The sequence below is a fragment of the Leucoraja erinacea genome, unplaced genomic scaffold (genome assembly GCF_028641065.1).
Source record: "Leucoraja erinacea ecotype New England unplaced genomic scaffold, Leri_hhj_1 Leri_215S, whole genome shotgun sequence".
Lineage (NCBI taxonomy): Eukaryota > Metazoa > Chordata > Chondrichthyes > Rajiformes > Rajidae > Leucoraja > Leucoraja erinaceus.
Window position 1 is genome coordinate 147,501 of NW_026576116.1, and position 27,903 is coordinate 175,403.

The 27,903-nt window shown below is 51.4% G+C and overlaps 1 protein-coding gene across 1 annotated transcript in view; it reads right to left on the minus strand.

Annotated features, from left to right (window-relative positions):
* huwe1 (HECT, UBA and WWE domain containing E3 ubiquitin protein ligase 1) overlaps nucleotides 1-27,903 on the minus strand; it is a 165,521-nt gene that overhangs the window by 115,531 nt on the left and 22,087 nt on the right. Inside the window, 15 exon segments of the mRNA XM_055666224.1 lie at nucleotides 499-597; nucleotides 1,992-2,120; nucleotides 2,900-3,133; nucleotides 4,846-5,080; nucleotides 6,756-6,878; nucleotides 9,199-9,415; nucleotides 11,112-11,303; nucleotides 13,076-13,188; nucleotides 14,909-15,042; nucleotides 16,826-17,071; nucleotides 20,737-20,893; nucleotides 21,864-22,059; nucleotides 23,400-23,550; nucleotides 24,764-24,864; nucleotides 25,930-26,029. Of these exon segments, the coding sequence (XP_055522199.1) occupies nucleotides 499-597; nucleotides 1,992-2,120; nucleotides 2,900-3,133; nucleotides 4,846-5,080; nucleotides 6,756-6,878; nucleotides 9,199-9,415; nucleotides 11,112-11,303; nucleotides 13,076-13,188; nucleotides 14,909-15,042; nucleotides 16,826-17,071; nucleotides 20,737-20,893; nucleotides 21,864-22,059; nucleotides 23,400-23,550; nucleotides 24,764-24,864; nucleotides 25,930-26,029 (2,427 nt within the window).

Genomic DNA, 27,903 nt, shown 5'->3' on the forward strand with positions numbered 1-27,903 from the left:
TGATCAGCCATGATCATATTAAATGGCGGTGCAGGCTCGAAGGGCCGAATGGCCTACTCCTGCACCTAATTCCTATGTTTCTATGATCATATTGAATGGCGGTGCAGGCTCGAAGGGATGAATGGCCTCTACTCCTGCACCTATTTTTTATGTTTCTATGTTTCTAACCTAAGCTGGGCTCCCTCAATAGCAAGAATGTCCTTCCTCAGATTTGGAGATGAAAACTGCACACAATACTCCAGGTGTGGCCTCACCAGGGCCCTGTACAACTGCAGAAGCACCCCCTTGCTGCTATATTAAACTCCTCCTGTTATAACGGCCAACATGCCATTAGCTTTCTTCACTGCCTGCTGTACCTGCATGCTTACTTTCATTGACTGATGAAGAAAGACCCCCCAGATCCGGTTGTATTTCCGTTTTTCCCAACTTGACCCCATTTAGATAGAATCGTAGAGTGATACACTGTAGAAACAGGCATTTTGGCTGTAAAACACTTACCTCTGGAGATTCAGTGCTCTGATCCATCGGGATATCCTGGCCCAGAGACATGGCAATCGCCCTCATCATTTGGTCTTCCTCAGACATGCTCAGCTCCTGCTAATGGACATAAATCAACTTCTTAAGATGCAGGCAAACACAGTCGCTGAATTTCAGATCTTGGAGAAGTCAGTGTAATGTTTACACCCCAGCGGTATGAACTTTGACTTCTCCAATTTCAGGTAGTCCCTGCTTTCTCCCTCCTTCCCTTCCCCTTCCCAGCTCTCCCACTGTCTGCGCCTCTTCCTTTCTTCTTAAGGGGTTGGACAGGCTAGATGCAGGAAGATTATTCCCGATGTTGGGGAAGTCCAGAACTAGGGGTCACACAGTTTAAGGATAAGAGGGAAGTCTTTTAAAACCGAGATGAGAAAATCATTTTTTACACAGAGAGTGGTGAATCTGTGGAAATCTCTGCCACAGAAGGTAGTTGAGGCCACAGTTCATTGGATATATTTAAGAGGAAGTTAGATGTGGCCCTTGTGGCTAAAGGGATCAGGGGGTATGGAGAGAAGGCAGAGATGGGATACTGAGTTGGATGATCAGCCATGATCATATCGAATGGCAGTGCAGGCTCGAAGGGATGAATGGCCTCTACTCCTGCACCTATTTTCTATGTTTCTACGTTTCTTCCCGCTCCTACATCAGTCTGAAGAAGGGTCTCGACCCTACACGTCGCCTATTCCTTCGCTCCGTAGATGTGGCCTCACCCGCTGAGTTTCTCCAGCATTTTTGTCTACTCTCTATGCTACTATGTCCTGTCTGCGACGTTGTAACTCGGAACAAGGAGGGGCAAATCCTCGCAAACCTTTCTATTATAAAGAGAACTAGACCAAAAAAAATTTGTATAAAATAATTAAAAAAAAAAAAAAAAAAAAAATTAAATAAAGAGAACTAGACCAAGTGCAGACCCGTTGGGTCTGCTCCCCAAACGCACCCGTTCCCTACCCTCACGGGAGACATGGTCCTCCAACTCAAGCCGTTCCTGACCATAAGATTCCAGCGCTCAGCAGTGCGGCTGTTTTTAAAATGGCGTCTTTGAGGCAAGAGCCGGGCGCCAGCAGCCGTTATGGTCGGTGGCCAGCAGGAGGCGACAAAAATGAGTGAGGGGGGGGGGGGGGGGGGGGGGGGAGAAGGATTTTATTTAAAAATGTGTACATAAACACGACGAAATTTAATCAGGAATGGATACTTGGAAAGAAAAGTGAAATCTCTACCGAAATGTAAAAAATCTCGGTGTTTCTGCTTCTGGTGTTGGCGTAGCAACGAATCAAAGGCTGGCATCCGCAAATCAGGCAGAAACACACACACACACAGAGTTTTAATATTATATAGATAGATAGATTGTCGTCTCCTGTGTTTTCAGGTTGCGAATGACCTACTCGTGCACCTGTTTCGAACACCATGTCCCCCCCCCCGCCTCTTAGATACTTGCGTAAGAAAAAGCCAACACTTGCCCGCACGCGTACCGCCCCGCCCAGGAGCGGAGGAGGGTGCGTCAATAGGTACTCTGTGGCCTGCTCCATCGTGCTTGTGTTCAGCAGGGCCTCCATCGCGTGTTCGCGCGTGAAGCCCATGTCCATCAGCTGTGGAGACAAAGAGGAACAGTCATGCGTGGCGTTGGCCAGCGGTCGCCCACGGGTCAACAGGTTGCCGCCGCCGCCGCCGCTGAGCCGGCGACCCGTCCGACCCGACCACGGGCGCCGCCTGCACGGAGTTCGTACGTTCTCCTCGTGGGTTTTCTCCGAGAACTTCGGTCTCCTCCCGCGCGCTCCAGACGCGCAGGTTTGTCCGTTAATCGGCTTGGTGTACGTGTAAATTGTCCCCGGTGCGTGTATCCAGAGAACCGGCCTCCACCGCCCTCTGTGGGGGGAGGGGAAAGGAAGTGTGGGGGAGGGGGAGCCTTCAAAGCTTTCATAACTTTTGTACTATTTCACTGAGCGGAACAAAACTAAAGGGCCTGCCCCGCTACTTGCAGCATGGTCGTCACGAGGTCGTAGGCAGGTCGTGATGCAAGTCATAGGCACTCGTGGCATCAAGTAAGTCGGGGGCTTTTTTTCTAGCATGATGGAAAAATGTCCGCGAGTAAAAAAGGTTGTGAATTATGTCGTGAAAGTGGGACAGGCCCTTTACTTGACTTGCAGGAGAGGAGAATGGTGAGTAAGGTGGCGGAAAATCGTCGCGATAGGAGGGATCGTTTTAGCGCAAATTTAATTACAGCGCAGACAGAAAATGGTCAAGATGAGAGTTTTAGTAATACATAGATTCTCAATTGTTTACTGTATGTGGTGTTGTTACTTGCGGGCGGAGCACCAAGGCAAATTCCTTGTATGTGAACATTCATTCGCCGAGCAGCCCCCCTCACCTGCTGGAGCTGCTGCTGGTTGACCTGGGGCTCTCTCCGTGGAGCCGCCCCCTCCTCCTGCGGCCCTTCCTCCTCCGTCCGACTGCCTTCCTTCTCCTTGGAGAGGCGTTCGCGGATCACCGGCTCGCCGCGCAGGATGTGGCACAGGATGGCGAGCATGGACTCCGCCATCCGCCCGCCGTACACCTTCAGGGGCTTGCGGTTCCACAGGTTCCTGATGCAGTTGAAGGCGGCCTGCAGCGGGGAGAGGAGGGGAAAATCCGTGAGCCGCGAGAAGCGCGATTTCCTTAAACTGCCCGTGGGAGTTTTTCCCCGGCTGTTATCAGGCAACTGAACCCTCGGGGGAAATTTTTTTTTTCCAGCCTCTTGTTTTCCAGATCGCATCTCTGGTCGCTCTGCGGCCTACCGTTCAAAGTAAAGGACCTGTCCCACTTGCATGCGATTGCATGCGTTTGGCGCGACCAAACGGAAGCGGAGTTCACGCTAAGTTCGCGCGTGATGTCATTTGCGTCATATTTACCAATCAGCTGGGCAGGAGGCGGGCAAACTGAATTTGGGCGCCGCACGGCGTCGGGCGGTGACGTCATCACGCTACGCCGCGCCGGGCAGTGACGTCATCGCGCAAGGCAACAGGCTAGGCGTACACCGTCAAGGCGCTGCGTACGACCGCAATGTGCCTGCGTGCGTACGCGGGCCGACACGCCATTGGCGCGAGAAGATTTCGGACACTATCAGATTTTCAGAGTCCCGTGTCATGTCGGGACCAGTGCCGCACAACTCCGCGCTTCTAAATGGGACCGGCCCCCCACGGCCATACAGTGCCCGTACACCTCAAGCGACCACGAGGTCGCGTAATTTGCAAGCCAAGGTCGCGTAAGTGGGACAGGCCTCTTAACATTAGCAAATTTGCAGATGACACAAAGCTGGGCAGCAGTGTGAACAATGAGAAGGATGCTATGAGAATGCAGGGTGACTTGGACAATTCGGGGGAGAGGGCAGGTACATGGCAGATGAAGTTTAACGCGGATAAGTCCGTGAAAGTAAGCATGCAGGTACAGCAGGCAGTGAAGAAAGCGAATGGCATGTTGGCCTTTATAACAAGAGTCGTTGAGTATAGGAGCAAAGAGGTCCTTCTGCAGTTGTACAGGGCCCTAGTGAGACTACACCTGGAGTATTGTGTGCAGTTTTGGCCTGTTGGCCTTCATAACAAGAGGATTTCAGTATAGGGGTAAAGAGGTCCTTCTGCAGTTGTACAGGGCTCTGGTGAGACCACACCTGGAGTATTGTGTACAGTTTTGGCCTGTTGGCCTTCATAACAAGAGGAGTTGAGTACAGGAGCAAAGAGGTCCTTCTGCAGTTGTATAGGGCTCTGGTGAGACCACGCCTGGAGTATTGTGTGCAGTTTTGGTCCCCTAATTTGAGGAAGGACATTCTTGCTATTGAGGGAGCCCAGCGTAGGTTTACAAGGTTGATTCCCGGGATGGCGGGACTGTCATATGCTGAGAGAATGGAGCGGCTGGGCTTGTACACTCTGTGGAGTTTAGAAGGATGAGAGGATGGGGGTGAGGGAGAGAGGGGGAGGAGAGAGAGAGGGGGTGAGGGAGGGAGATGGAGAGGGGGGGGGTGGGGGAGAGGAGAGGGGTGGTGAGGAGAGGGAGATGGAGAGAGGGAGAGGAGAGGGGGGGGGTGGGGAGGAGAGAGGGGAGGGGAGGTGTGGGGGGGAGGGGGGAGATGAGGTACCACCATGAGGTACCACCTCCAGTTTAAATTACATATGGATTATTTTGGAGGACTGAGAAACCAAGAAACCTTCGGCCCACCGAGTCCGCGCCAACCAGGCGGGCCGACGGGCCGAAAGGAAAATCCGTAGCACTTGGCAGTTCTGTGTGTCTATCTCCTGTGTTCACTGCCCCCCACCCCCACCCACCCCACGCCGGATCTCGTACCTTCTGGGTGACCACCAGGAAGCGCAGCGCGCTGAACTGCGGGAAGTTTTGCCCGCCGAGGGGCTTGGCGGGCAGGGAGTGCGGGGACTCCAGCACAGTGGTCGGGTTCACCATCTTCTCCACCAGCATGAGCCAGGCGTCGAGGAACTCCCCCGTGCCGTCCGGCAGCTCCATGTGCTCCAGGCCTTCGGTGACCGACACCTTGCCTCCCATCGACAGCGCCCAGTTGAAGGTCCTAGAAAGCCAAGCCAATTAACCTTCAAATCTCTCTGTGTGAAAAAAGGCCATTCATCCCTTCGAGCCTGCACCATTCGCCATTCAATATGATCATGGCTGATCATCCAACTCAGTATCCCATCCCTGCCTTCTCTCCATACCCCCTGATCCCTTTAGCCACAAGGGCCACATCTAACTCCCTCTTAAATGCATTTCGTTGTATCTGTACTGTACTCTGTATCGGAGATAGAAACATAGAAATTAGAAACATAGAAATTAGGTGCAGGAGTAGAGGCCATTCGGCCCTTCGAGCCTGCACCATTCGCCATTCAATATGATCATGGCTGATCATCCAACTCAGTATCCCGTACCTGCCTTCTCTCCATACCCCCTGATCCCTTTAGCCACAAGGGCCACATCTAACTCCCTCTTAAATATAGCCAATGAACTGTGTGGCCTCAACTACCTTCTGTGGCAGAGAGTTCCACAGATTCACCACTCTCTGTGTGAAAAATGATTTTCTCATCTCGGTCCTAAAAAAGATTTCCCCCTAATCCTTAAACTGTGTGTGGCCCCTTGTTCTAGACTTCTCCAACATCGGGAACAATCTTCCTGCATCTAGCCTGTCCAACCCCTTAAGAATTTTGTAAGTTTCTATAAGATCCCCCCTCAATCTTCTAAATTCCAGCGAGTACAAGCCGAGTCTATCCAGTCTTTCTTCATATGAAAGTCCTGCCATCCCAGGAATCAGTCTGGTGAACCTTCTCTGTACTCCCTCTATGGCAAGAATGTCAGATTAGGAGCCCAAAACTATACGCAATACTCCAGGTGTGGTCTCACCAAGGCCCTGTACAACTGCAGTAGAACCTCCCTGCTCCTATACTCAAATCCTCTATGGCAAGAATGCCCTTCCTCAGATTAGGAGACCAAAACTGTACGCAATACTCCAGGTGCGGTCTCACCAAGACCCTGTACAACTGCAGTAGAACCTCCCTGCTCCTATACTCAAATCCTCTATGGCAAGAATGCCCTTCCTCAGATTAGGAGACCAAAACTGTACGCAATACTCCAGGTGTGGTCTCACCAAGACCCTGTACAACTGCAGTAGAACCTCCCTGCTCCTAGACTCAAATCCTCTATGGCAAGAATGCCCTTCCTCAGATTAGGAGACCAAAACTGTACGCAATACTCCAGGTGTGGTCTCACCAAGACCCTGTACAACTGCAGTAGAACCTCCCTGCTCCTATACTCAAATCCTTTTGCTATGAATGCTAACATACCATTTGCTTTCTTCACTGCCTGCTGCACCTGCATGCCTACATTCAAGGTCTGAAGAAGGGTTTCGGCCCGAAACGTCGCCTATTTCCTTCGCTCCGTAGATGCTGCTGCACCCGCTGACTTTCTCCAGCAATTTTGAGTACCTTTTGCCTACATTCAATGACTGGTTAACCATGACACCCAGGTCTCGTTGCATCTTCCCTTTTCCTAATTCAGATAACAGTCTACTTTCCTGTTCTTGCCACCAAAGTGGACAACCTCACTTCCGGTTCGGGGCCGGGTCTAGCCCGTGGGCCGTAAGGTGCCGACTCCCTGCCCAAAGCCTTCGAAGGAAGTAGAGGCTGCGATGGGCTGGACCGCCTCTATGGATGCCAGGCCGCTGGACATTGCCACCCACCCCGAGCTGGGATACTCACTCGAACAGGGCATCGTGGCCTCCAGAACACAGGAACTTCTGCAGCATCAGGTGGTATGGATACTTCCTCTCGTCAAACAACATGGGAGACGTGAATCCCACCGAGCAGATGAAGAAAGTCAACCTGAGCAACAATCGGGAGAGTTAAGGGATAGAAACATAGAAACATAGAAATTAGGTGCAGGAGTAGAGGCCATTCGGCCCTTCGAGCCTGCACCATTCGCCATTCAATATGATCATGGCTGATCATCCAACTCAGTATCCCGTACCTGCCTTCTCTCCATACCCCCTGATCCCCTTAGCCACAAGGGCCACATCTAACTCCCTCTTAAATATAGCCAATGAACTGTGGCCTCGACTACCCTCTGTGGCAGAGAGTTCCAGAGATTCACCACTCTCTGTGTGAAAAAAAGTTCTTCTCATCTCGGTTTTAAAGGATTTCCCCCTTATCCTTAAGCTGTGACCCCTTGTCCTGGACTTCCCCAACATCGGGAACAATCTTCCTGCATCTAGCCTGTCCAACCCCTTAAGAATTTTGTAAGTTTCTATAAGATCCCCTCTCAATCTTCTAAATTCTAGAGAGTATAAACCAAGTCTATCCAGTCTTTCTTCATAAGACAGTCCTGACATCCCAGGAATCAGTCTGGTGAACCGTCTCTGCACTCCCTCTATGGCAATAATGTCCTTCCTCAGATTTGGATAGGAGCGGACCCGGACCATTCAGCCCATTGAGTATACTCCGCCATTCACTCATGGCTGAGAATAGACAATAGACAATAGGTGCAGGAGTAGAGGCCACTCGGCCCTCTGAGCCAGCACCGCCACTCAATGTGGTCATGGCTGATCATCCACAATCACTACCCCGTTCGGGGTGGAAGATTGCAACCTTCACGTGATCTGGCCTTTTTCGACTATTGCAATCAACTCGGCGTGCACAAACAGAAGATCAAATAGAACAAGTTGTCCGACAACTTTAGGCTGCCTTCTCCCCATATCCCCTGACTCCGCTATCTTTAAGAGCCCTATCTAGCTCTCTCTTGAAAGCATCCAGAGAACCGGCCTCTGAGGCAGAGAATTCTACACTCTGTGTGAAGAAGTGTTCCTCGTCTCCGTTCTAAATGGCTTGCCCCATTTTATTCTTAATCTGTGTGTGTGTGGCCCCCTGGTTCTGGACTCCTCCAACATCGGGAACATGTTTCCTGCCTCTAGCGTGTCCAAACCCTTAATAATCTCATATATGTTTCAATGAGATCACCTCTCATCCTTCTAAACTCCAGAGTACACAAGCCCAGCCGCTCTATTCTCTCAGCAGATGACAGTCCCGCCATCCGTTTTGGGTTGAGAAGTGTCTCAACCCAAAACGTCACCCATTCTTTCTATCCAGAGATGCTGCCCATTAGTCATAGAGTGATACAGTGTGGAAACAGGCCCTTCAGCCCAACTTGCCCACACCGGCCAACATGCCCCATCTACACACCACTTCCCACCCGACCAACATGCCCCATCTACACTAGTCCCACCCCGACCAACATGCCCCGTCTACACTAGTCCCACCCCGACCAACATGCCCCATCTACACTAGTCCCACCCCGACCAACATGCCCCGTCTACACCAGTCCCACCCCGACCAACATGCCCCATCTACACTAGTCCCACCCCGACCAACATGCCCCATCTACACTAGTCCCACCCCGACCAACATGCCCCATCTACACTAGTCCCACCCCGACCAACATGCCCCATCTACACTAGTCCCACCCCGACCAACATGCCCCATTTACACTAGTCCCACCCCGACCAACATGCCCCATCTACACTAGTCCCACCCCGACCAACATGCCCCATCTACACCAGTCCCACCCCGACCAACATGCCCCATCTACACTAGTCCCACCCCGACCAACATGCCCCATCTACACTAGTCCCACCCCGACCAACATGCCCCATCTACACTAGTCCCACCCCGACCAACAACAGATGCCCCATCTACACTAGTCCCACCCCGACCAACATGCTCCATCTACACTAGTCCCACCCCGACCAACATGCCCCATCTACACTAGTCCCACCCCGACCAACATGCCCCATCTACACCAGTCCCACCCCGACCAACATGCCCCATCTACACTAGTCCCACCCCGACCAACATGCCCCATCTACACTAGTCCCACCCCGACCAACATGCCCCATCTACACTAGTCCCACCCCGACCAACATGCTCCATCTACACTAGTCCCACCCCGACCAACATGCCCCATCTACACTAGTCCCACCCCGACCAACATGCCCCATCTACACTAGTCCCACCCCGACCAACATGACCCATCTACACAAGAACCACCTGCCCGCGTTTGGTCCATATCCCTCCAAACCCGTCCTATCCATGTACCTGTCTAACTATTCAACCGTGAGGAGATTTGGCGGGAGAGGGGGGGGGGACCTACCTGAATCTGGGGGTGGGCGTGTAGGGAGGCGGTTGCCACGACAACCCTTTGGTGAGCAGCTTGGTGAGAGCGGAGGCGGTCCCCCGTGCCGCCGGCGTGGGCGCGGTGGTGGTGTTGGCCGGGTGGTGGCTCCGTCGTTGCCGGACCGGCGATCCCACGCACAGCTTGACCAGCAGGCCGAAGAGTTCGGCCAGCGCCCTGCCGAGTCTCGAGGATGCTGAGAGGGAGAGGGAGGGGGAAGGAGGAGGAGGAGAAGAGAGTCGTTAAACGCGAGAGATAAAATGGCGCAACGCGCTCCGGCGCTGAAGCCGGTATCATCGCACGTGGCAGATCATCCCCAATCAGTACACCGTTCCTGCCTTCTCCACATATCCACTGACTCCGTTACCTTTAAGAGCCCTAACTAGCTCTCTCTTGAAAACATCCAGTGAATCCATATCCCCTATCTTCGACAGCCCTATCTAGCTCTCTCTTGAAAGTATCCAGAGAACCCGCCTCCACCGCCCTCTGAGGCAGAGAATTCCACAGACTCACAACTCTCTGGGTGGAAAAGTGTTTCCTCGTCTCCGTTCTAAATGGGCGACCCCTTATTCTTAAACTGTGTGTGAGGCCCCCGGTTCTGGACTCCCCCAACATCGGGAACATGTTTCCTGCCTCTAGCGTGTTCAAACCCTTAATAATTCACCTTGATTTAATTCTTAGTCTGAAGAAGGGTTTCGGCCCGAAACATTGCCTATTTCCTTCGCTCCATAGATGCTGCTGCACCCGCTGAGTTTCTCCAGCTTTTTTTTGTGTACCTTAATAATCTTATATGATTCAATAAGATTCCCTCTCATCCTTCTAAACTCCAGAGTATAGAAGCCCAGCCGTTCCATTCTCTCAGCAGATGACAGTACCGCCATCCCGTGAATTAAACTGGTGAACCTACGCTGCACTCCTCCAATAGCAAGAATGTCCTTCCTCAAATTAGGGGACCAAAACTGCATGGGATATGGAGAGAAGGCAGGAATGGGGAACTGATTGTGGATGATCAGCCGTGATTCCTGGTATGTCAGGACTGTCTTATGAAGAAAGACTGGATAGACTTGGTTTATACTCTCTAGAATTTAGGAGATTGAGAGGGGATCTTATAGAAACTTACAAAATTCTTAGGGGGTTGGACAGGCTAGATGCAGGAAGATTGTTCCCGATGTTGGGGAAGTCCAGGACAAGAGGTCACAGCTTAGGGATAAGGGGGAAATCCTTTAAAACCGAGATGAGGAGAACTTTTTTCACACAGAGAGTGGTGAATCTCTGGAACTCTCTGCCACAGAGCGTAGTCAAGGCCAGTTCATTGGCTATATTTAAGAGGGAGTTAGATGTGGCCCATGTGGCTAAAGGGATCAGGGGGTATGGAGAGAAGGCAGGTATGGGATACTGAGTTGGATGATCAGCCATGATCATATTGAATGGCGGTGCAGGCTCGAAGGGCTGAATGGCCTCTACTCCTGCACCTAATTTCTATGTTTCTATGTATCACATTGAATGGTGGTGCTGGCTCGAAGGGCCGAATGGCCTCTACTCCTGCACCTAATTTCTATGTTTCTATGTATCACATTGAATGGTGGTGCTGGCTCGAAGGGCCGAATGGCCTACTCTTCAGATTCAGATTCAATTTTAATTGTCATTGTCAGTGTACAGTACAGAGACAACAAAATGCATTTCTTGCACCTATTATCTATTGTCTAATGCCACCAGTGTGGATAACCTCAGCGTTTATCCACATTAAACTGCATCTGCCCACTCCCCCAACCTGTCCAAGTCACCCTGCAGCCTCCTAGCATCCTCCTCGCGGCTCACGTTGCCGCCCAGCTTCGAGTCATCCGCAAACTAGGAGATGTTGCATTCAATGGAAGACGACGGCAGCAGCTTACCTGAGAGCAAGGGCTTGATCTGCTTGATCCTCGCCGCCATGGCTGGGGTGATCTTGGACTTGCCCTTGGGGTCGGAGGTGCCGGGTTCATCAGTCTCCATGGGGGCCAGTGTGTCCCCGTCCAGGTTGATCCCCTCCAGCAGGCCCTGGGCTGAAGTCTCAACGCCGCCGGCCGTTGCATCCATCTCCGCTTCTGGCCGACGAACAACAAGGGAGAGTGAGAGAAGAACGGGGGGGGGGGCCCATTACCGCCCACCCCATCGCAACTCAAAGCAGCACTTAAGAATTAAGGGGTCGGCCATTTTGAACGGAGACGAGGAAACACAGAGAGTTTAGGACAAGAGGGGATCTTAATTCCCGGGATGGCGGGACTGTCATACGCTGAGAGAAAGAAACGGCCGGGCTTGTACACTCGGGAGTTTAGAAGGATGAGCGGGGATCTTATTGAAACATATAAGATTATTAAGGGTTTGGACACGCTGGAGGCAGGAAACGTGTTGGGGGACTCCAGAACCGGGGGCCACACACAGTTTAAGAATAAGGGGTCGAGGACACAGGTTCAAGGTGAAGGGGAAAAGATTTAATAGGAAACCGAGGGGGTCACTTTTCTTCGTGATAAGCGTGGGTTTTCTCCGAGATATTCGGTTTTCCTCCCACACTCCAAAGACAGACGCGTTTGTAGGTTAACTGACTTGGTATTGAGCGAAGATAGACACAAAATGATTGAGTAACTCAGCGGGACAGGCAGCATCTCTGGAGAGAAGGAATGGGTGACGTTTCGGGTGGAGGCCCCTCTTCAGAGGCCCATTCCTTCTCTCCAGAGAAGCTGCCCGTCACGCTGAGTTACTTTGGAGTCTCTTGCCCAGAGTAGGTGAATCGAGGACCAGAGGACATGGGTTCAAGGTGAAGGGGAAAGGATTTACTAGGAATATGAGGGGTAACTTTTTCACACAGGGGGTGGTGGGTTGAGAGGGTACAGAGAAGATTTACGAGGATGTTGCCAGGACTAGAGGGTGTGAGCTACAGGGAGAGGTTGGAGCAGGCTGGGTCGCTATTCCATGGAGCGCAGGAGGATGAGGGGCGATCTTATAGAGGTGTACAAAATCACGAGAGGAATAGATCAGGCAGAGTCTCTTGCCCAGAGTAGGGGAATCGAGGACCAGAGGACATAGGTTCAAGGTGAAGGGGAAAAGATTTAATAGGAATCTGAGGGGCAACTTTTTCTTATAGAGGTGTACAAAATCACGAGAGGAATAGATCAGGCAGAGTCTCTTGCCCAGAGTAGGGGAATCGAGGACCAGAGGACATAGGTTCACGGTGAAGGGGAAAAGATTTAATAGGAATCTGAGGGGCAACTTTTTCTTATTGAGGTGTACAAAATCACGAGAGGAATAGATCAGGCAGAGTCTCTTTCCCAGAGTAGGGGAATCGAGGACCTGAGGACATAGGTTCATGGTGAAGGGGAAAAGATTTAATAGGAATCTGAGGGGCAACTTTTTCTTATAGAGGTGTACAAAATCACGAGAGGAATAGATCAGGTAGACACACAGAGTCTCTTGCCCAGAACTGCCGGAGGAGGTTGTTGAGGCTGGGACTATCCCAACGTTTAAGAGACACTTGGACAGGTACATGGATAGGACAGGTTTGGAGGGATATGGACCAAGCGCGGGCAGGTGGGACTAGTGTAGCTGGGGCATGTTGGCAAGTTGGGCTGAATGTCATGCTTCCACCATGTGGGACTCAAGACTCTAGATGCCCCCCGTCTCCCCCGATGACCAGAGAGCGGGGGATAGAACCGGCAACGACACGGGACAGGCGAGGAGAGGGACGTCGGTTAGCAAGAACGCGGACAGGCACAGCGGGTCAGGCAGCATCTCTGTGCGGAACGTGGATGGTTGACGTTTCGGGTCAAACGGGAAAGGGGCTGTGGAAGGCGTACCTGCCGTACCCTAGACGAGGACTCACCTGATCTCTTCCCTCCCGACGTCGAGCCCGGCGTGGCAGCGGCTGCGGGCTTCTCCTCCTTTGGCACCAGCTTCTGCATGTCGGCCTGGCCAAACTCGCAGCCTGAGGGCAGACTGAACAACAGCGGGGCGGTCAGCCAAGCGAGCGCGCGCCCTTCCCAAACGCCCGCCGCGGAAAACACGCACGCCGCCATCTTCTGGCAAGCTTCAAGCAGCGAATTTGCAACGGCATGGAAGGTTTAGGAGAAAAGAGGTCCTTCTGCAGTTGTACAGGGCCCTGATGAGACCACACCTGGAGTATTGTGTGCAGTTTTGGCCTGTTGGCCTTCATAACAAGTGGAGTTGAGTATAGGAGCAAAGAGGTCCTTCTGCAGTTGTACAGGGCCCTGGTGAGACCACACCTGGAGTATTGTGTGCAGTTTTGGCATGTTGGCCTTCATAACAAGTGGAGTTGAGTATAGGAGCAAAGAGGTCCTTCTGCAGTTGTACAGGGCCCTAGTGAGACCACACCTGGAGTATTGTGTACAGTTTTGGTCCCCTAATTTGAGGAAGGACATCCATGCTATCGATGGAGCCCAGCGTAGGTTCACCAGGTTAATTCCCGGGATGGCAGGACTGTCATATGATGAAAGAATGGGTCGACTGGGCTGGTATGCACTGGAAATTAGAGTATACAAGCCCAGCCCGCTCCATTCTCTCAGCATATGACAGTCCCGCCATCCCGGGAATTAACCTGGTGAACCTACGCTGGGCTCCCTCAATAGCAAGGATGTCCTTCCTCAAATTAGGGGACGAAAACTGCACACAATACTCCAGGTGTGGTCTCACCAGGGCTCTGTACAACTGCAGAAGGACCTCCTTGCTCCTAAACTCAAATCCTCTCGCAATGACGGCCAACATGCCATTCGCTTTCTTCACTGCCTGCTGTACCTGCATGCTTACTTTCATTGACTGATGAACAAGGACCCCCCAGATCCCGTTGTACTTCCCCTTTTCCCAACTTGACACCATTTAGATAACAACCTCGTGAACCTACGCTGCACTACCTCAGTAGCCCTTCGAGCCAGCACCGCCATTCATTGTGATCATGGCTGATCGTTCCCAATCAATAACCCGTGCCTGCCTTCTCCCCATATCCCTTGACTCCACTAGCCCCTAGAGCTCTATCTAACTCTCTCTTAAATCCATCCAGTGACTTGGCCTCCACTGCCCTCTGTGGCAGGGAATTCCACAAATTCACAACTCTCTGGGTGAAAACGTTTTTTTCTCACCTCAGTCTTAAATGACCTCCCCTTTATTCTAAGACTGTGTGCGTGTGGCCCCTGGTTCTGGACTCGCCCAACATTGGGAACATTTTCCCCGCATCTAGCTTGTCCAGTCCTTTTATAATGTTATAAGTTTCTATAAGATAACCTCTCATCCTTCTAAACTCCAGTGAATACAAGCCTAGTCTTTTCAATCTTTCCTCATATGACAGTCCCGCCATCCCAGGGATCAATCTCGTGAACCTATGCTGCACTGCCTCAATCACAAGGATGTCCTTCCTCAAATTAGGAGACCAAAACTGCACACAATACTCCAGATGTGGTCTCACCAGAGCCCTGTACAACTGCAGAAGAACGTCTTTACTCCTATACTGAAATGTTCGTGTTATGAAGGCCAACAATCCATTAGCTTTCTTCACTACCTGCTGTACCTGCACGCCAACTTTCAGTGACCGGTGTACAAGGACACCCAGGCCTCGCTGTACCTCCCCCATACCTAACCTCACATTTATCTATATTATACTGCCTTGACGTGACTTGAAGTGAAAGTTGTCTTTGGCAACGCTTACCTGTTTGGGGTGCAGAGAGACAGCAGCACAGTGCTCTCCCACACTAGGGAGCAGTAGAGCTGGCTGAGCTTGTTCAGGACGTTCAGGCCTAGCTGCGAGCCCCACTGGTTCACGGATATCGAACGGATTTCACTCTGAAATAAGACGGGGACATCAAACCGTCAGACCCCTGAGAGTAGCGTGTGTTCACTGTGGGGCGGAAATCCTGGGGTGGGACAGTGGGGCAGTTCCAAGAGCACTCCCGAATTGAAAAAAAATCAAACTCATGGTAAGCACGGAGATGAACGTAGCGGGTACGTCGGAGCTCGGGGACGTCTTCTAGCGCTAACGGCAGGTACTCGGGAAGACTCGTTAACGGCAGGTAAGCACGGGAAGAGTCGCGAAGATTTTTCAACATGATTTAAAATACCCCGACTACCGACGAGTGGCCATTACCGTAAATCTCCGAGTTCGAATCAGGGCAAACTCGGGAGAGCTCTTGGAATGAACTCGTACCGTGGGACAGGGGTTTAAGGGCTGAATCGGCCTGTTCGTGGGGACTTTCAGCGCCCGGCGCGGCTTAAAATCCAACCGCTGCATCAAGGCGATCGAGGCTCCCAATGTTGAAGCCCCGTATTGTATTGCGTTGTATTGCGTACAGTTTTGGTCTCCTAATCTGAGGAAAGGCATAGAGGGAGTACAGACAAGGTTCACCAGACTGATTCCTGGGATGGCAGGACTTTCATATGAAGAAAGACTGGATAGACTCGGCTTGTACTTGCTAGAATTTAGAAGATTGAGGGGGGATCTTATAGAAACTTACAAAATTCTTAAGGGGTTGGACAGGCTAGATGCAGGAAGATTATTCCCGATGTTGGGGAAGTCCAGGACAAGGGGTCACACAGTTTAAGGATAAGGGGGAAATCTTTTAGAACCGAGATGAGGAAAACATTTTTTTTCACACACAGAGAGTGGTGAATCTGTGGAACTCTCTGCCACAGAAGGCAGTTGAGGCCACACAGTTCATTGGCTATATTTAAGAGGGAGTTAGATGTGGCCCTTGTGGCTAAAGGGATCATGGGGTATGGAGAGAAGGCAGGGATGGGATACTGAGTTGGATGATCAGCTATGGTCACAGTGAATGGCGGTGCAGGCTCGAAGGGCCGAGTGGCCTACTCCTGCACCTATTTTCTATGTTGTTGCAATAATTGATTTATAGACAATAGACAATAGGTGCAGGAGTAGAGGCCATTCGGCCCTTCGAGCCTTGGCTGATCATTCCCAATTAGTACCCGGTTAGAAACATAGAAATTAGGTGCAGGAGTAGAAGCCATTCGGCCCTTCGAGACATGGCTGATCATCCCCAATCAGTACCCGGTTAGAAACATAGAAATTAGGTGCAGGAGTAGGCCATTCGGCCCTTCGAGCCTGCACCATTCGCCATTCAATATGATCATGGCTGATCATCCAACTCAGTGTCCCGTACCTGCCTTCTCTCCATATCCGCTATCTTTAAGAGCCCTATCTAGCTCTCTCTTGAAAGCATCCAGAGAACCGGCCTCCACTGCCTCCTGAGACAGAGAATTCCACAGATTCACAACTCTCTGGGTGATAAATTTTTTCCTCATCTCCATTCCAAATGGCCTACACCGTATTCTTAAAGTGTGGCCCCTGGTTCTGGACTCCCCCAACATTGGGAACATGAAGAAGGGTTTTGGCCCGAAACGTTGCCTATTTCCTTCGCTCCATAGATGCTGCTGCACCCGCTGAGTTTCTCCAGCTTTTTTGCGTACCTTCGATTCTCCAGCATCTGCCCTCTGAGGCAGAGAATTCCACAGACTTTATTTATTTTTTGGCGGGGGATTACACAGTGCTCTGTGGGTCGGTGACGGTGGGACGGGGAATGGTGGCGTAGGCAAGGGGTTGTGGAGGCCTCACCTGTCCGACCCGGCAGGTGTGCACGAACATCATGATGTAGGCGTGGGCGGCGGTGAGGGCGTGCAGCAGCGGCGTGGCCTGGGCGGAGAGCGTGGCATCCGCCACGTTGCCGGCGTTGGCCAGCTCCCGCAGGAGCACCGAGCCGCCGGGGGTGTCGATGGGCCGGTGGAGGGGCTCCAGCGACGACAAGATGGTGTCCAGCTGGATCAGGCCTTCCTGCAGCATCTTCAGCTCGTGGGACAGCGTCTAAAGCAAGAGAGAAATCAGTCAATAGACATTCGGCCCTTCGAGCCTGCACCATTCGCCATTCAATATGATCACGGCTGATCATCCAACTCAGTATCCCGTACCTGCCTTCTCTCCATACCCCCTGATCCCTTTAGCCACAAGGGCCACATCTAACTCCCTCTTAAATATAGCCAATGAACTGGCCTCAACTACCTTCTGTAGCAGAGAGTTCCACAGATTCACCACTCTCTGTGTGTGAAAAAAAATGTTTTTCTCATCTCGGTCCTAAAAGATTTCCCCCTTATCCTTAAACTGTGTGTGTGGCCCCTTGTTCTGGGGATGATCAGCCATGTGTATTGTGCCTTTAATTCATGAATGCCTCGGTTTTTAGTTTAGAGATACAGCGCGGGAACAGGCCCTTTCGGCCCAACGGCTCCACGCCGACCAGCGATCCTTGCGCTTTTAGACAATAGACAAAGGAGTGGGCCATTCAGCCCTTCGAGCAAGCAACGCCATTCAATGTGATCATGGCTGATCATCCCCAATCAGTACCCCGTTCCTGCCTTCTCCCCATATCCCCTGACTCCGCTATCTTTAAGAGCCTCATCTAGCTCTCTCTTCAAAGCACCCAGAGAACCGGCATCCACCACCCTCTGAGGCAGAGAATTCCACAGACTCGCAACTCTCTGTGAGAAAAAGTGTTTCCTCGTCTCCGTTCTAAATGGCTTACTCAGATTCAGATTCAGATAACCATATAACAATTACAGCACGGAAACAGGCCATCTCGACCCTTCTAGTCCGTGCCGAACACATAATCTCCCCCCTAGTCCCATATACCTGCGCTCAGACCATAACCCTCCATTCCCTTCCCATCCATATAACTATCCAATTTATTTTTAAATGATAAAAACGAACCTGCCTCCACCACCTTCACTGGAAGCTCATTCCACACAGCCACCACTCTCTGAGTAAAGAAGTTCCCCCTCATGTTACCCCTAAACTTCAGTCCCTTAATTCTCAAGTCATGTCCCCTTGTTTGAATCTTCCCTACTCTCAGTGGGAAAAGCTTTTCCACGTCAACTCTGTCTATCCCTCTCATCATTTTAAAAACCTCTATCAAGTCCCCCCTTAACCTTCTGCGCTCCAAAGAATAAAGACCTAACTTGTTCAACCTTTCTCTGTAACATTCAGATTCAGATTCAATTTTAATTGTCATTGTCAGTGTACAGTACAGAGACAACGAAATACATTTAGCATCTCCCTGGAAGAGCGACATACTCCTTATTCTTAAACTGTGGCCCCTGTCGGGCCACTGCTTCCCTCATCATCAATCTACACGCTGTATTCTTGACACACAAACCAACCCCCCCTTCCATCGACTCAGACTACACCTCACGCTGCCTCGGCAAGGCCAGCAGCATGATCGCGGACCAGTCTCACCCCCGGTCACTCCCTCTTCTCCCCTCTCCCATCAGACGTGTGAAAACGAACGCACGCACCTCCAGATTACTGCTGCACTTGTCGCTTTACCTCCCCCTATCGACTCATCCCCATCCAAGGACCCAAGCAGTCTTTCCAGGTGCGGCAGAGGTTCACCTGTATCTCCTCCAACCTCATCTATTGCATCCGCTGCTCTTGGTGTCAGCTGCTCTACATCGGTGAGACCAAGCGCAGGCTTGGCGATCGCTTTGCCCAACACCTCCGCTCGGTCCGCAATAACCAACCTGATCTCCCCGGTGGCTCAGCACTTCGACTCCCCCTCCCATCCCCATTCCCAATCCGACCTTTCTGTCCTGGGCCTCCTCCATGGCCAGAGTGAGTCCCACCGCAAATTGGAGGAGCAGCACCTCATATTTCACTTGGGCAGTTCACACCCCAGCGGTATGAACATTGACTTCTCCAATTTCAGGTAGTCCCTGCTTTCTCCTCCCCTTCCCAGCTCTCCCTCAGCCCACTGGCTCCACCTCTTCCTTTCTTCTTCCCGCCTCCCTCACCATCACATCAGTCTGAAGAAGGGTTTTGACCCGAAACATTGCTTATTTCCTTCGCTCCATCGATGCTGCCTCACCCGCTGAGTTTCTCCAGCATTTTTGTCTACCTTCAGATTCAGGGACTGTTTCGTCTCGGCTGTTATCAGGCAACGGAACCATCCTACCACAAACCAGAGAACAGTGCTGAACTACTATCTACCTCTGTATGTTGCAAAACGTACTTGGCGAATAAAGTGTGATTCTGATTGTGATTCTTTGTACTAATCAGCTCCAGGCCCCCGACCCGGATTTTCCGATTGTCTTGGTTCTTGGTTTCTTGGTACTCCAAGATATTCCAAATAGAATTTAAACTGGAGGTGGTGAAGGGAGGGCTTAAGCCAGAAAGGGTTATTGGGAAGAAAGAGCTACTTTAAATTTAGTTGCATCTGGTTGGGTAACGATAGTTGGGTGGAGATTATTCCATGCGCTAATTGTGCGGGGGAAGAACGAATTGCTGTACACATCTGTCTTTGTAGCTGGGATCACAAATTGGATCGAATGCCCTTGTCTGCTCCTAATTGGTTTGGGTTTGGTGTAGGTTTTGGCCGATTGGGAAAGGGGGAGATGCAGCGAGACCTGGGTGTCATGGTACACCAGTCATTGAAGGTAGGCATGCAGGTGCAGCAGGCAGTAAAGAAAGCGAATGGTATGTTAGCTTTCATTGCAAAAGGATTTGAGTATAGGAGCAGAGAGGTTCTACTGCAGTTGTACAGGGTCTTGGTGAGACCACACCTGGAGTATTGCGTACAGTTTTGGTCTCCAAATCTGAGGAAGGACATTATTGCCATAGAGGGAGGGCAGAGACGGTTCACCAGACTGATTCCTGGGATGTCAGGACTGTCTTATGAAGAAAGACTGGATAGACTTGGTTTATACTCTCTAGAATTTAGAAGATTGAGAGGGGATCTTATAGAAACTTACAAAATTCTTAAGGGGTTGGACAGGCTAGATGCAGGAAGATTGTTCCCGATGTTGGGGAAGTCCAGGACAAGGGGTCACAGCTTAAGGATAAGGGGGAAATCCTTTAAAACCGAGATGAGGAGAACTTTTTTCACACAGAGAGTGGTGAATCTCTGGAACTCTCTGCCACAGAGGGTAGTTGAGGCCAGTTCATTGGCTATATTTAAGAGGGACTAGGGGAGATTATGTGTTCGGCAGGGACTAGAAGGGTCGAGATGGCCTGTTTCCGTGCTGTAATTGTTATATGGTTATATTATATAGGGAGTTAGATGTGGCCCTTGTGGCCAAGGGGATCAGAGGGTATGGAGAGAAGGCAGGTACGGGATACTGAGTTGGATGATCAGCCATGATCATATTGAATGGCGGTGCAGGCTCGAAGGGGCGAATGGCCTACTCCTGCACCTAATTTCTATGTTTCTATGTTTCTATGTCGAGCTGACCATTTAACATTTTGTAAAACCGTTATGGTCAAACGGTGAGCTTCACGTGTGTCTTGGAGAGGATTCCACCCCGACCAGAGAATTCAGAAGTTTGGTGACACTCGCTTCTCTCTCATAGGTGTTAGTAACAAATCGAGCTGCCTGTCTTTGGACACGTTCGATGGAAGAAATGTTTTTATTGTCCTGCCCGGACATTAAGCCGAACCAGGGAACCGCCAAGCCCGCCACCGGTTTCTGCACCACCACCACCTACCAGAATGGACTTGCAAACTCCCGCCACAGCCTGGCAGGCAGCTGATGTGGGGAAGTCAATGGGAAGGTTCGGCAGTCCCAGGATGCAGACCAGTGGCTGCAACCCCTTCTGTGTCACAAACTCCTGGCAATGGTCGTCCGTGGTGTTGTTGCTCAGACTCAGCGGTTGACGGCAACAGACGACAGGTGCAGGAGTAGAGGCTGCCCGGCCCTTCGAGCAAGCATATAAGATTATTAACGGTTTGGACACGCTAGAGGCAGGAAACATGTTCCCGATGTTGGGGGAGTCCTGAACCAGGGGCCACCACACACACACACTACACAGTTTAAGAATAAGGGCGTGGCCGCATTGAAAGTGTTAGAAGGAGACGAGAAAAAACTTTTTCTCACAGGAGAGTGGATTTGGAAGTAATAGGCCTAGAGGAGGAGGCCGGTTCTACTGCAGGTTAGTGTTGTACAGGGTCTGGTGAGACCACACCTGGAGATTGCGTACAGTTTTGGTCTCCAAATCTGAGGAAAGACATTCTTGCCATAGAGGGAGTACAGAGAGGTTCACCAGACTGATTCCGGGGATGTCAGGACTGTCTTATGAAGAAAGACTGGATAGACTTGGTTTATACTCTCTAGAATTTAGAGGATTGAGGGGGGATCTTATAGAAACTTACAAAATTCTTAAGGGGTTGGACAGGCTAGATGCAGGAAGATTGTTCCCGATGTTGGGGAAGTCCAGGACAAGGGGTAACAGCTTAAGGATAAAGGGGGAACTCCTTTAGAAACTGAGATGAGGAGAACTTTTTTTTTTTCACACAGCATAGGGTGCTTGAATCTCTGGAAACTCTCTGCCCCAGACGGTAGTTTGGGCACACACAAGAGTCATTGGCTATATTGTAAGAGGGACTTAGATGGAGGCCTTGTGGCGTAAGGGGATAGAGGGGTCGGAGTTGAGCGTCACGTGTGTCTTGGAGGGATTCCACCCGACCAGAGAATTCAGAAGTTTGTGGCCACTCGTTTCTCTCTCATAGGGTTAGTAACAAATCGAGCTGCTGTCTTTGACACGTTCGATGGAAGAGAAAGGTTTTTATTGTCCTGCCCGGACATTAAGCCGCACCAGGGACCCGCCAAGCCCACCAAAGAGTTCTGCCCACCACACCTACCAGAAGGACTTGCAAAACTCCCGCCACAGCCTGGCAGGCAGATGATGGGGGAAGTCGATGGGACGGTCGGCAGGTCCAGGATGCAGACCAGTGGCTGCAACCCTTCTGGTCACAAACTCCTGGCATGGTCGTCCGTGGTGGGTTGCTCAGAACGGACTCCAGAACTTCATCTTGAGGGGAGGGAAAAAACAAAAGGCGGGAAATCAGCGGTGTGACGGCAACAGACGACAGTGCAGAGTAGAGGGCTGCCCGGCCCTTCTTTGAGCAAGCATATAAGATTATTACCGGTGAATTGGCAAAGTGCAGGAAGCTTAGTGCCCGATCACGGAGAGAGGTCGGTGAACAAGGACTACACAGAGTCAACGAGCTGCAATCCGTGGTGGAAGGGGGAACTGCAGATTAGCTTCAGTTAAGCCAAAGACAGACACGAGGAATAGAAACATAGCAAAATTAAAAAACCTGGAGAATCACAATCAGTTCTATGGAACATGCTTTCTCTCATACCCCCTGTTCCTTTAGAATCTAGATACTAGACAATAGAGTGAGGAGTCAGGCTCCATTCGGCCCTTCGAGTCTAGGAGCAGGGAGGTTTATGCATGTGTACAGGGTCTTGGTGAGACCACACCTGGAGTATTGCTTGCGGTTTTGGTCTCCAAATCTGAGGAAGGACATTATTGCCATAGAGGGAGTGCAGAGAAGATTCAACAGACTGATTCCTGGGATGTCAGGACTGTCTTATGAAGAAAGACTGGATAGACTTGGTTTATACGCTCTAGAATTTAGGAGATTGAGAGGGGATCTTATAGAAACTTACAAAATTCTTAAGGGGTTGGACGGGCTAGATGCAGGAAGATTGTTCCCGATGTTGGGGAAGTCCAGGACAAGGGGTCACAGCTTAAGGATAAGGGGGAAATCCTTTAAAACCGAGATGAGAAGAACTTTTTTCACACAGAGAGTGTGAATCTCTGGAACTCTCTGCCCGCAGAGGTAAGTTGAGGCCACACAGTTCATTGGTCTATATTTACTGAGGAGTTAGATGTGGCCCTTGTCGGGCTAAGGGGATCAGGAGGGTATGGAGAGAATGCCAGGTATGGGATACTGAGTTGGATGATCAAGCCATGATCATATTGAATGGCGGGGGCCAGGCTCGGAAGGGCCGAATGGCCTACTCCTGCACCTAATTTCTATGTTCTCTATGAAAGTCTAAAAATGGCCGACCCCATATTCTTAAAACTGTGTGTGGCCGTTTCAATAAGATCCCCTCTCACCCTTCTAAACTCCAGAGTGTACAAGCCCAGCTGCACCATTCTCTCAGCGTATGACAGTCCCGCCGCCATCCTTTGACCTGAGTGGTCGAGTCCCCTCGACCCGAGTCAAATATGGGACAAGGGCAGTCCCGTACGGGACAAACCTATTGAGCCCAATGTACGGGATGTCCCGGCTAATACGGGACAGTTAGCAACCCTCGACAGACGTGGCAATAATAATCTAAACTAACGGACACACTCACCGATCATGGCCTGGATGCAGTTTCTCACCAAGACGGGTAAGAAACCGTGGTAGGACGCTGTCCCGGTGCAGTCGATGATGCTGCTCAGCTTGGGCGTCCGCTCCAGGTGAACGATCGACGTCAACGTCCGCAACGATGCGGCTTTAATGTCCTTTCAAACAGAAACACAGAACCGGTGAAGCATAGGGAATTGGAAGTAAGCATGCAGGTACAGCAGGCAGTGAAGAAAGCGAATGGCATGTTGGCCTTCATAACAAGATGAGTTTGGTACAAGAGCAAAGTGGTCCTTCTGCAGTTGTACAGAGCCCTGGTGAGACCACACCTGGAGTATTGTGTGCAGGTTTGGCCTTCATAACCAGAGGAGTTGAGTATAGGAGCAAAGAGGTCCTTCTGCAGTTGTACAGGGCCCTGGTGAGACCACACCTGGAGTATTGTGTGCAGGTTTGGCCTGTTGGCCTTCATAACCAGAGGAGTTGAGTATAGGAGCAAAGAGGTCCTTCTGCAGTTGTACAGAGCCCTGGTGAGACCACACCTGGAGTATTGTGTGCAGTTTTGGCCTCCAAATTTGAGGAAGGACATTCTTGCTATTGAGGGAGCCCAGTGTAGGTTTACAAGGTTAATTCCCGGGATGGCGGGACTGTCATTTGTTGAGAGAATGGAGCGGCTGTGGGCTTGCACACTCTGTGGAGTTTAGAAGGATAAGAGGGGATCTTATTGAAACATATAAGATTATTAAGGGTTTGGACACGCTAGAGGCAGGAAACATGTTCCCGATGTTGGGGGAGTCCAGAACCAGGGGCCACACACAGTTTAAGAATAAGGGGTCGTCCATTTAGAACAGAGATGAGAAAACACTTTTCCCACCCAGAGAGTGGTGAGTCTGTGGAATTCTCTGCCTCAGAGGGCGGTGGAGGCCGGTTCTCTGGATGCTTTCAAGAGAGAGCTAGATTGGGATCTTAAAGATAGCGGAGTCAGAGGATATGGGGAGAAGGCAGGAACGGGGTACTGATTGGGGATGATCGTTCATGATCACATTGAATGCTGGCTCGAAGGTCCAAAAAGATTTAATAGGAATCTGAGGGGTAAGGAACGAGCTGCCGGAGGGGGTAGTTGAGACAGGGACTATCACAGTGTTTAAGAAACATTTAAACAGGTACATGGATAGCAGAGATTTGGAGTCCAGGTGAGTGGATAGTTCTAAGGCAGAGATTAAGAGATTGTTGATTAGTGCGGGTGTCAGAGGTTCTGGGGAGAAGGCAGGACAATGGGGATGAGAGGGAGAGTCGGATCGGCCATGATTGAACGGCGGAGTGGACTCGATGGGCCGAATGGCCCAATTCTGCTCCTTTCACTGGTGGACTCACCATGAGTTGTTTGTCGGGAATCTGTAGAACGTCCACAAGCTCCTCGATCAATCCGTTGTACAGGATGCTGTTGGCAGATTCTTGGAGTGCGTTGGAGTAGACTGGGGGGGGGAGAGAGAAGTCGGCGCGTGTGGTCACTGCGAGGATTGCCGGGCGGGGTTCGGATGCGGCGTGCCGCGGCGGATGCACGGAGCACCGGAAGGGATTGGGGTTCACCAGCGGCGGAAGGGCCTGGGATCGCCAGGGCCGGGAATAGAAGCGCCACCACCAGGACAGAATCGGCCGGGCTGTCACGGTGGTGCTACCTTACAGCGAATGCAGCGTCAGAGATCCGGGTTCCATCCCGACCTTGGGCGGAAATCCTGGGGGGGACGGGGGGGGGGACGGTGGGGGGGGGGGGGGGGTGACACGTGTTCCCCCCCCCCCATGCTTTGAGAGATGGGGAAAAACCCCCCCCCCCCCCCCATGTTTTGTAATCTGGACTTTATATCAGACGCTTTCTAAGGGCTGAATCGGCCCATTTGCAGGGCTTTTCATCGCCCGGCGCGGCTTAAAATCAAACCGCTGGATCGACGCGACCGAGGCTCCCGCTGTTGAAGCCCCCGCCAGCCGATGAAAGGCCCCCCCCCCCGCGAACGGGCCGATTCAAGCCCCACGAGTTGGGGGCGGATGAAGCTGCTGTTGCTGGAGTTTGGAGTCGGTCACCAACCAGGTCAGCTCCCGACGTTACCGTCCACAGGGGCCCACGGCCGAAGCCTCGCGCGCGTATGTGTGTGCATGCTCGTGATTGTACGCGGGCGGCTGCCAAGAAATTTAGTGCCCCCCCCTCCCCCAATGTTTTGATAGCGGTTTCCGTGCCTGATCCCGCCTACGGGTGCTGCCCGTGCGGAGTTTGCACGTCCTCCCCCGTGACCGCGTGGGTTTTCTCCGAGATCTTCGGTTTCCTCCCACGCTCCAGGTTTGCTGGTTAATCAAGCAACCTTGATATCAAATGTCAAAATGATCCCTAGTGTGTGTAGGATAGTGTTAGTGCGTGCGGGGATCGCTGGTCGGCACGGCTGCGAAGGCGCCTCTCTCCGGGGGACACGTTAAGCGTACGCGCCACCCTCCCACTTCAAAGCGAGCGTGGGGGCCTTAATCCCCCACTGGTTATCAGACCCTCTTACCTAATATCGAGATGGCGTGCAACCTAGCTTGTACGGCTTGCAGCCGCTTCTTGTGGTTCGAGAATCCGTGAGCGAGTCGTATATGTGTAAACAGTAGCATCTGGTGGGAACAGAGGGGACATCGTGACGTCGAATCGCCAACTGTGTCAAGTCAAGTCACATTTATTTCTATAGCACATTTAAAAAACAACTCTCGTTGGCCAAAGTGCTTTACATTTGTTATAAGACTAGCACAACAAAACAAACTACATACATATATACATGCAGCCCTCACTCAGAGGACGTCAGGAAAGGCTTGGGAGTATAGATAAGTCTTTAGTCTTGACTTAAAAGAGTCGATGGAGGGGGCCGTTCGTTCTGATGGGAAGGGGGATGCTGTTCCACAGTCTAGGGGCTGCAACCGCAAAGGTGCGGTCGCCCCTGAGCTTATGCCTAGACCGCGGGATATTCAGCAACCCCAAGTCGGCCGATCTGAGGGGCCTGGAGGTGGAGTGGTGGGTGAGAAGACTTTTTTATGTAGGTGGGGGCCCATTGAGGGCTTTGTAGACATGGAGGAGAATCTTGACGTTTATACGGAACCGCACAGGGAGCCAGTGGTGAGAGTTCTGCCAGGATCGGGGTGATGTGATGTGGTCCCTTTTTCGGGTGCCCGTCAGGAGTCTCACTGCCCTGCGGCGTTTTGGACCAGTTGCAGGCGGGACAGGGAAGATTGGCTGATGCCAGTGTAGAGGGAGTTGCAGTAATCGAGGCGGGAGGAGATGAATGTGTGGATGATCTTTTCCAGGTCATCAAACTGGAGGAATTGTTTTTATTTTAGCTATCGTCCGAAGCTGGAAGAAGCTAGCTTTTACCACGAGCTGTGATAGCGTGCGGTTATTTTCTGGCAGGAATCATAGATCAGGTAGGCGCACAGAGTCTCCTGCCCCGAGTAGGTAAATCAAGGTGAATTATTAAGGGTTTGGATATGCTGGAGGCAGGAAACATGTCCCCGATGTTGGGAGAGTCCAGAACCAGGGGCCACACACAGTTTAAGAATGAGGGGTAACCCATTTAGAACGGAGACGAGGAAACACTTTTTCACACAGAGAGTTATGAGTCTGTGGAATTCTCTGCCTCAGAGGCCGGTTCTCTGGATACTTTCAAGAGAGAGCTAGATAGGGCTCTTAAAGATAGCGGAGTCAGGGGATATGGAGAGAAGGCAGGAACGGGGCACTGATTGGGGATGATCAGCCATGATCACATTGAGTGGCTGAGCTGGCTCGAAAGGCGAAATGGCTATTGTGAAGGGGGAAAGATTTCATAGGAATCCGAGGGGTAACTTTTCCACACAGAAGGTGGTGGGTGTATGGAACGAGCTGCCGGAGGAGGTAATTGAGGCTGGGACCGTCCCAACGTTTAAGTAACACTGAGAAAGGTACGTGGATAGGACAGGTTAAGAGGGTTTCGGCCCGAAATGTTGCCTATTTCCTTCACTCCATAGATGCTGCTGCACCCGCTGAGTTTCTCCAGCACTTTTGTCTACCTCAGGTTTGGATATGGACCAAATGATACATAAAACATTAATAATAAAACATTATTGATTAAACGTGAATTAACTAATCCCCAATCTGACCTTTCTGTTCTGGGCCTCCTCCATGGCCAGAGTGAGGCCCACCGCAAATTGGAGGAGCAGCACCTCATATTTCGGGCATCTTGAAGTCATCTATGAACATTGACTTCTCCAACTTCAGATAGCCCTTGCTTTCCCTTTCCCCATCCCCTTCCCAGTTCTCCCACCAGTCTGACTGCCACTGACTACATTCTATCTAGCGGTAGGCGGCGCGACTCTCGTCAGCAGCGGCCTCTGCAGCCCGTCTGCGTTTTTATTATTTTTTGTCTATGTTTTTATGTAGTTTTTGTTATTTTTTTGTTGGGGTGTGTGTGGGGGGGGGGGGGGGGGGGGGGGGGTGGGGGTGGGGTGGGAGGGGGGGGGGT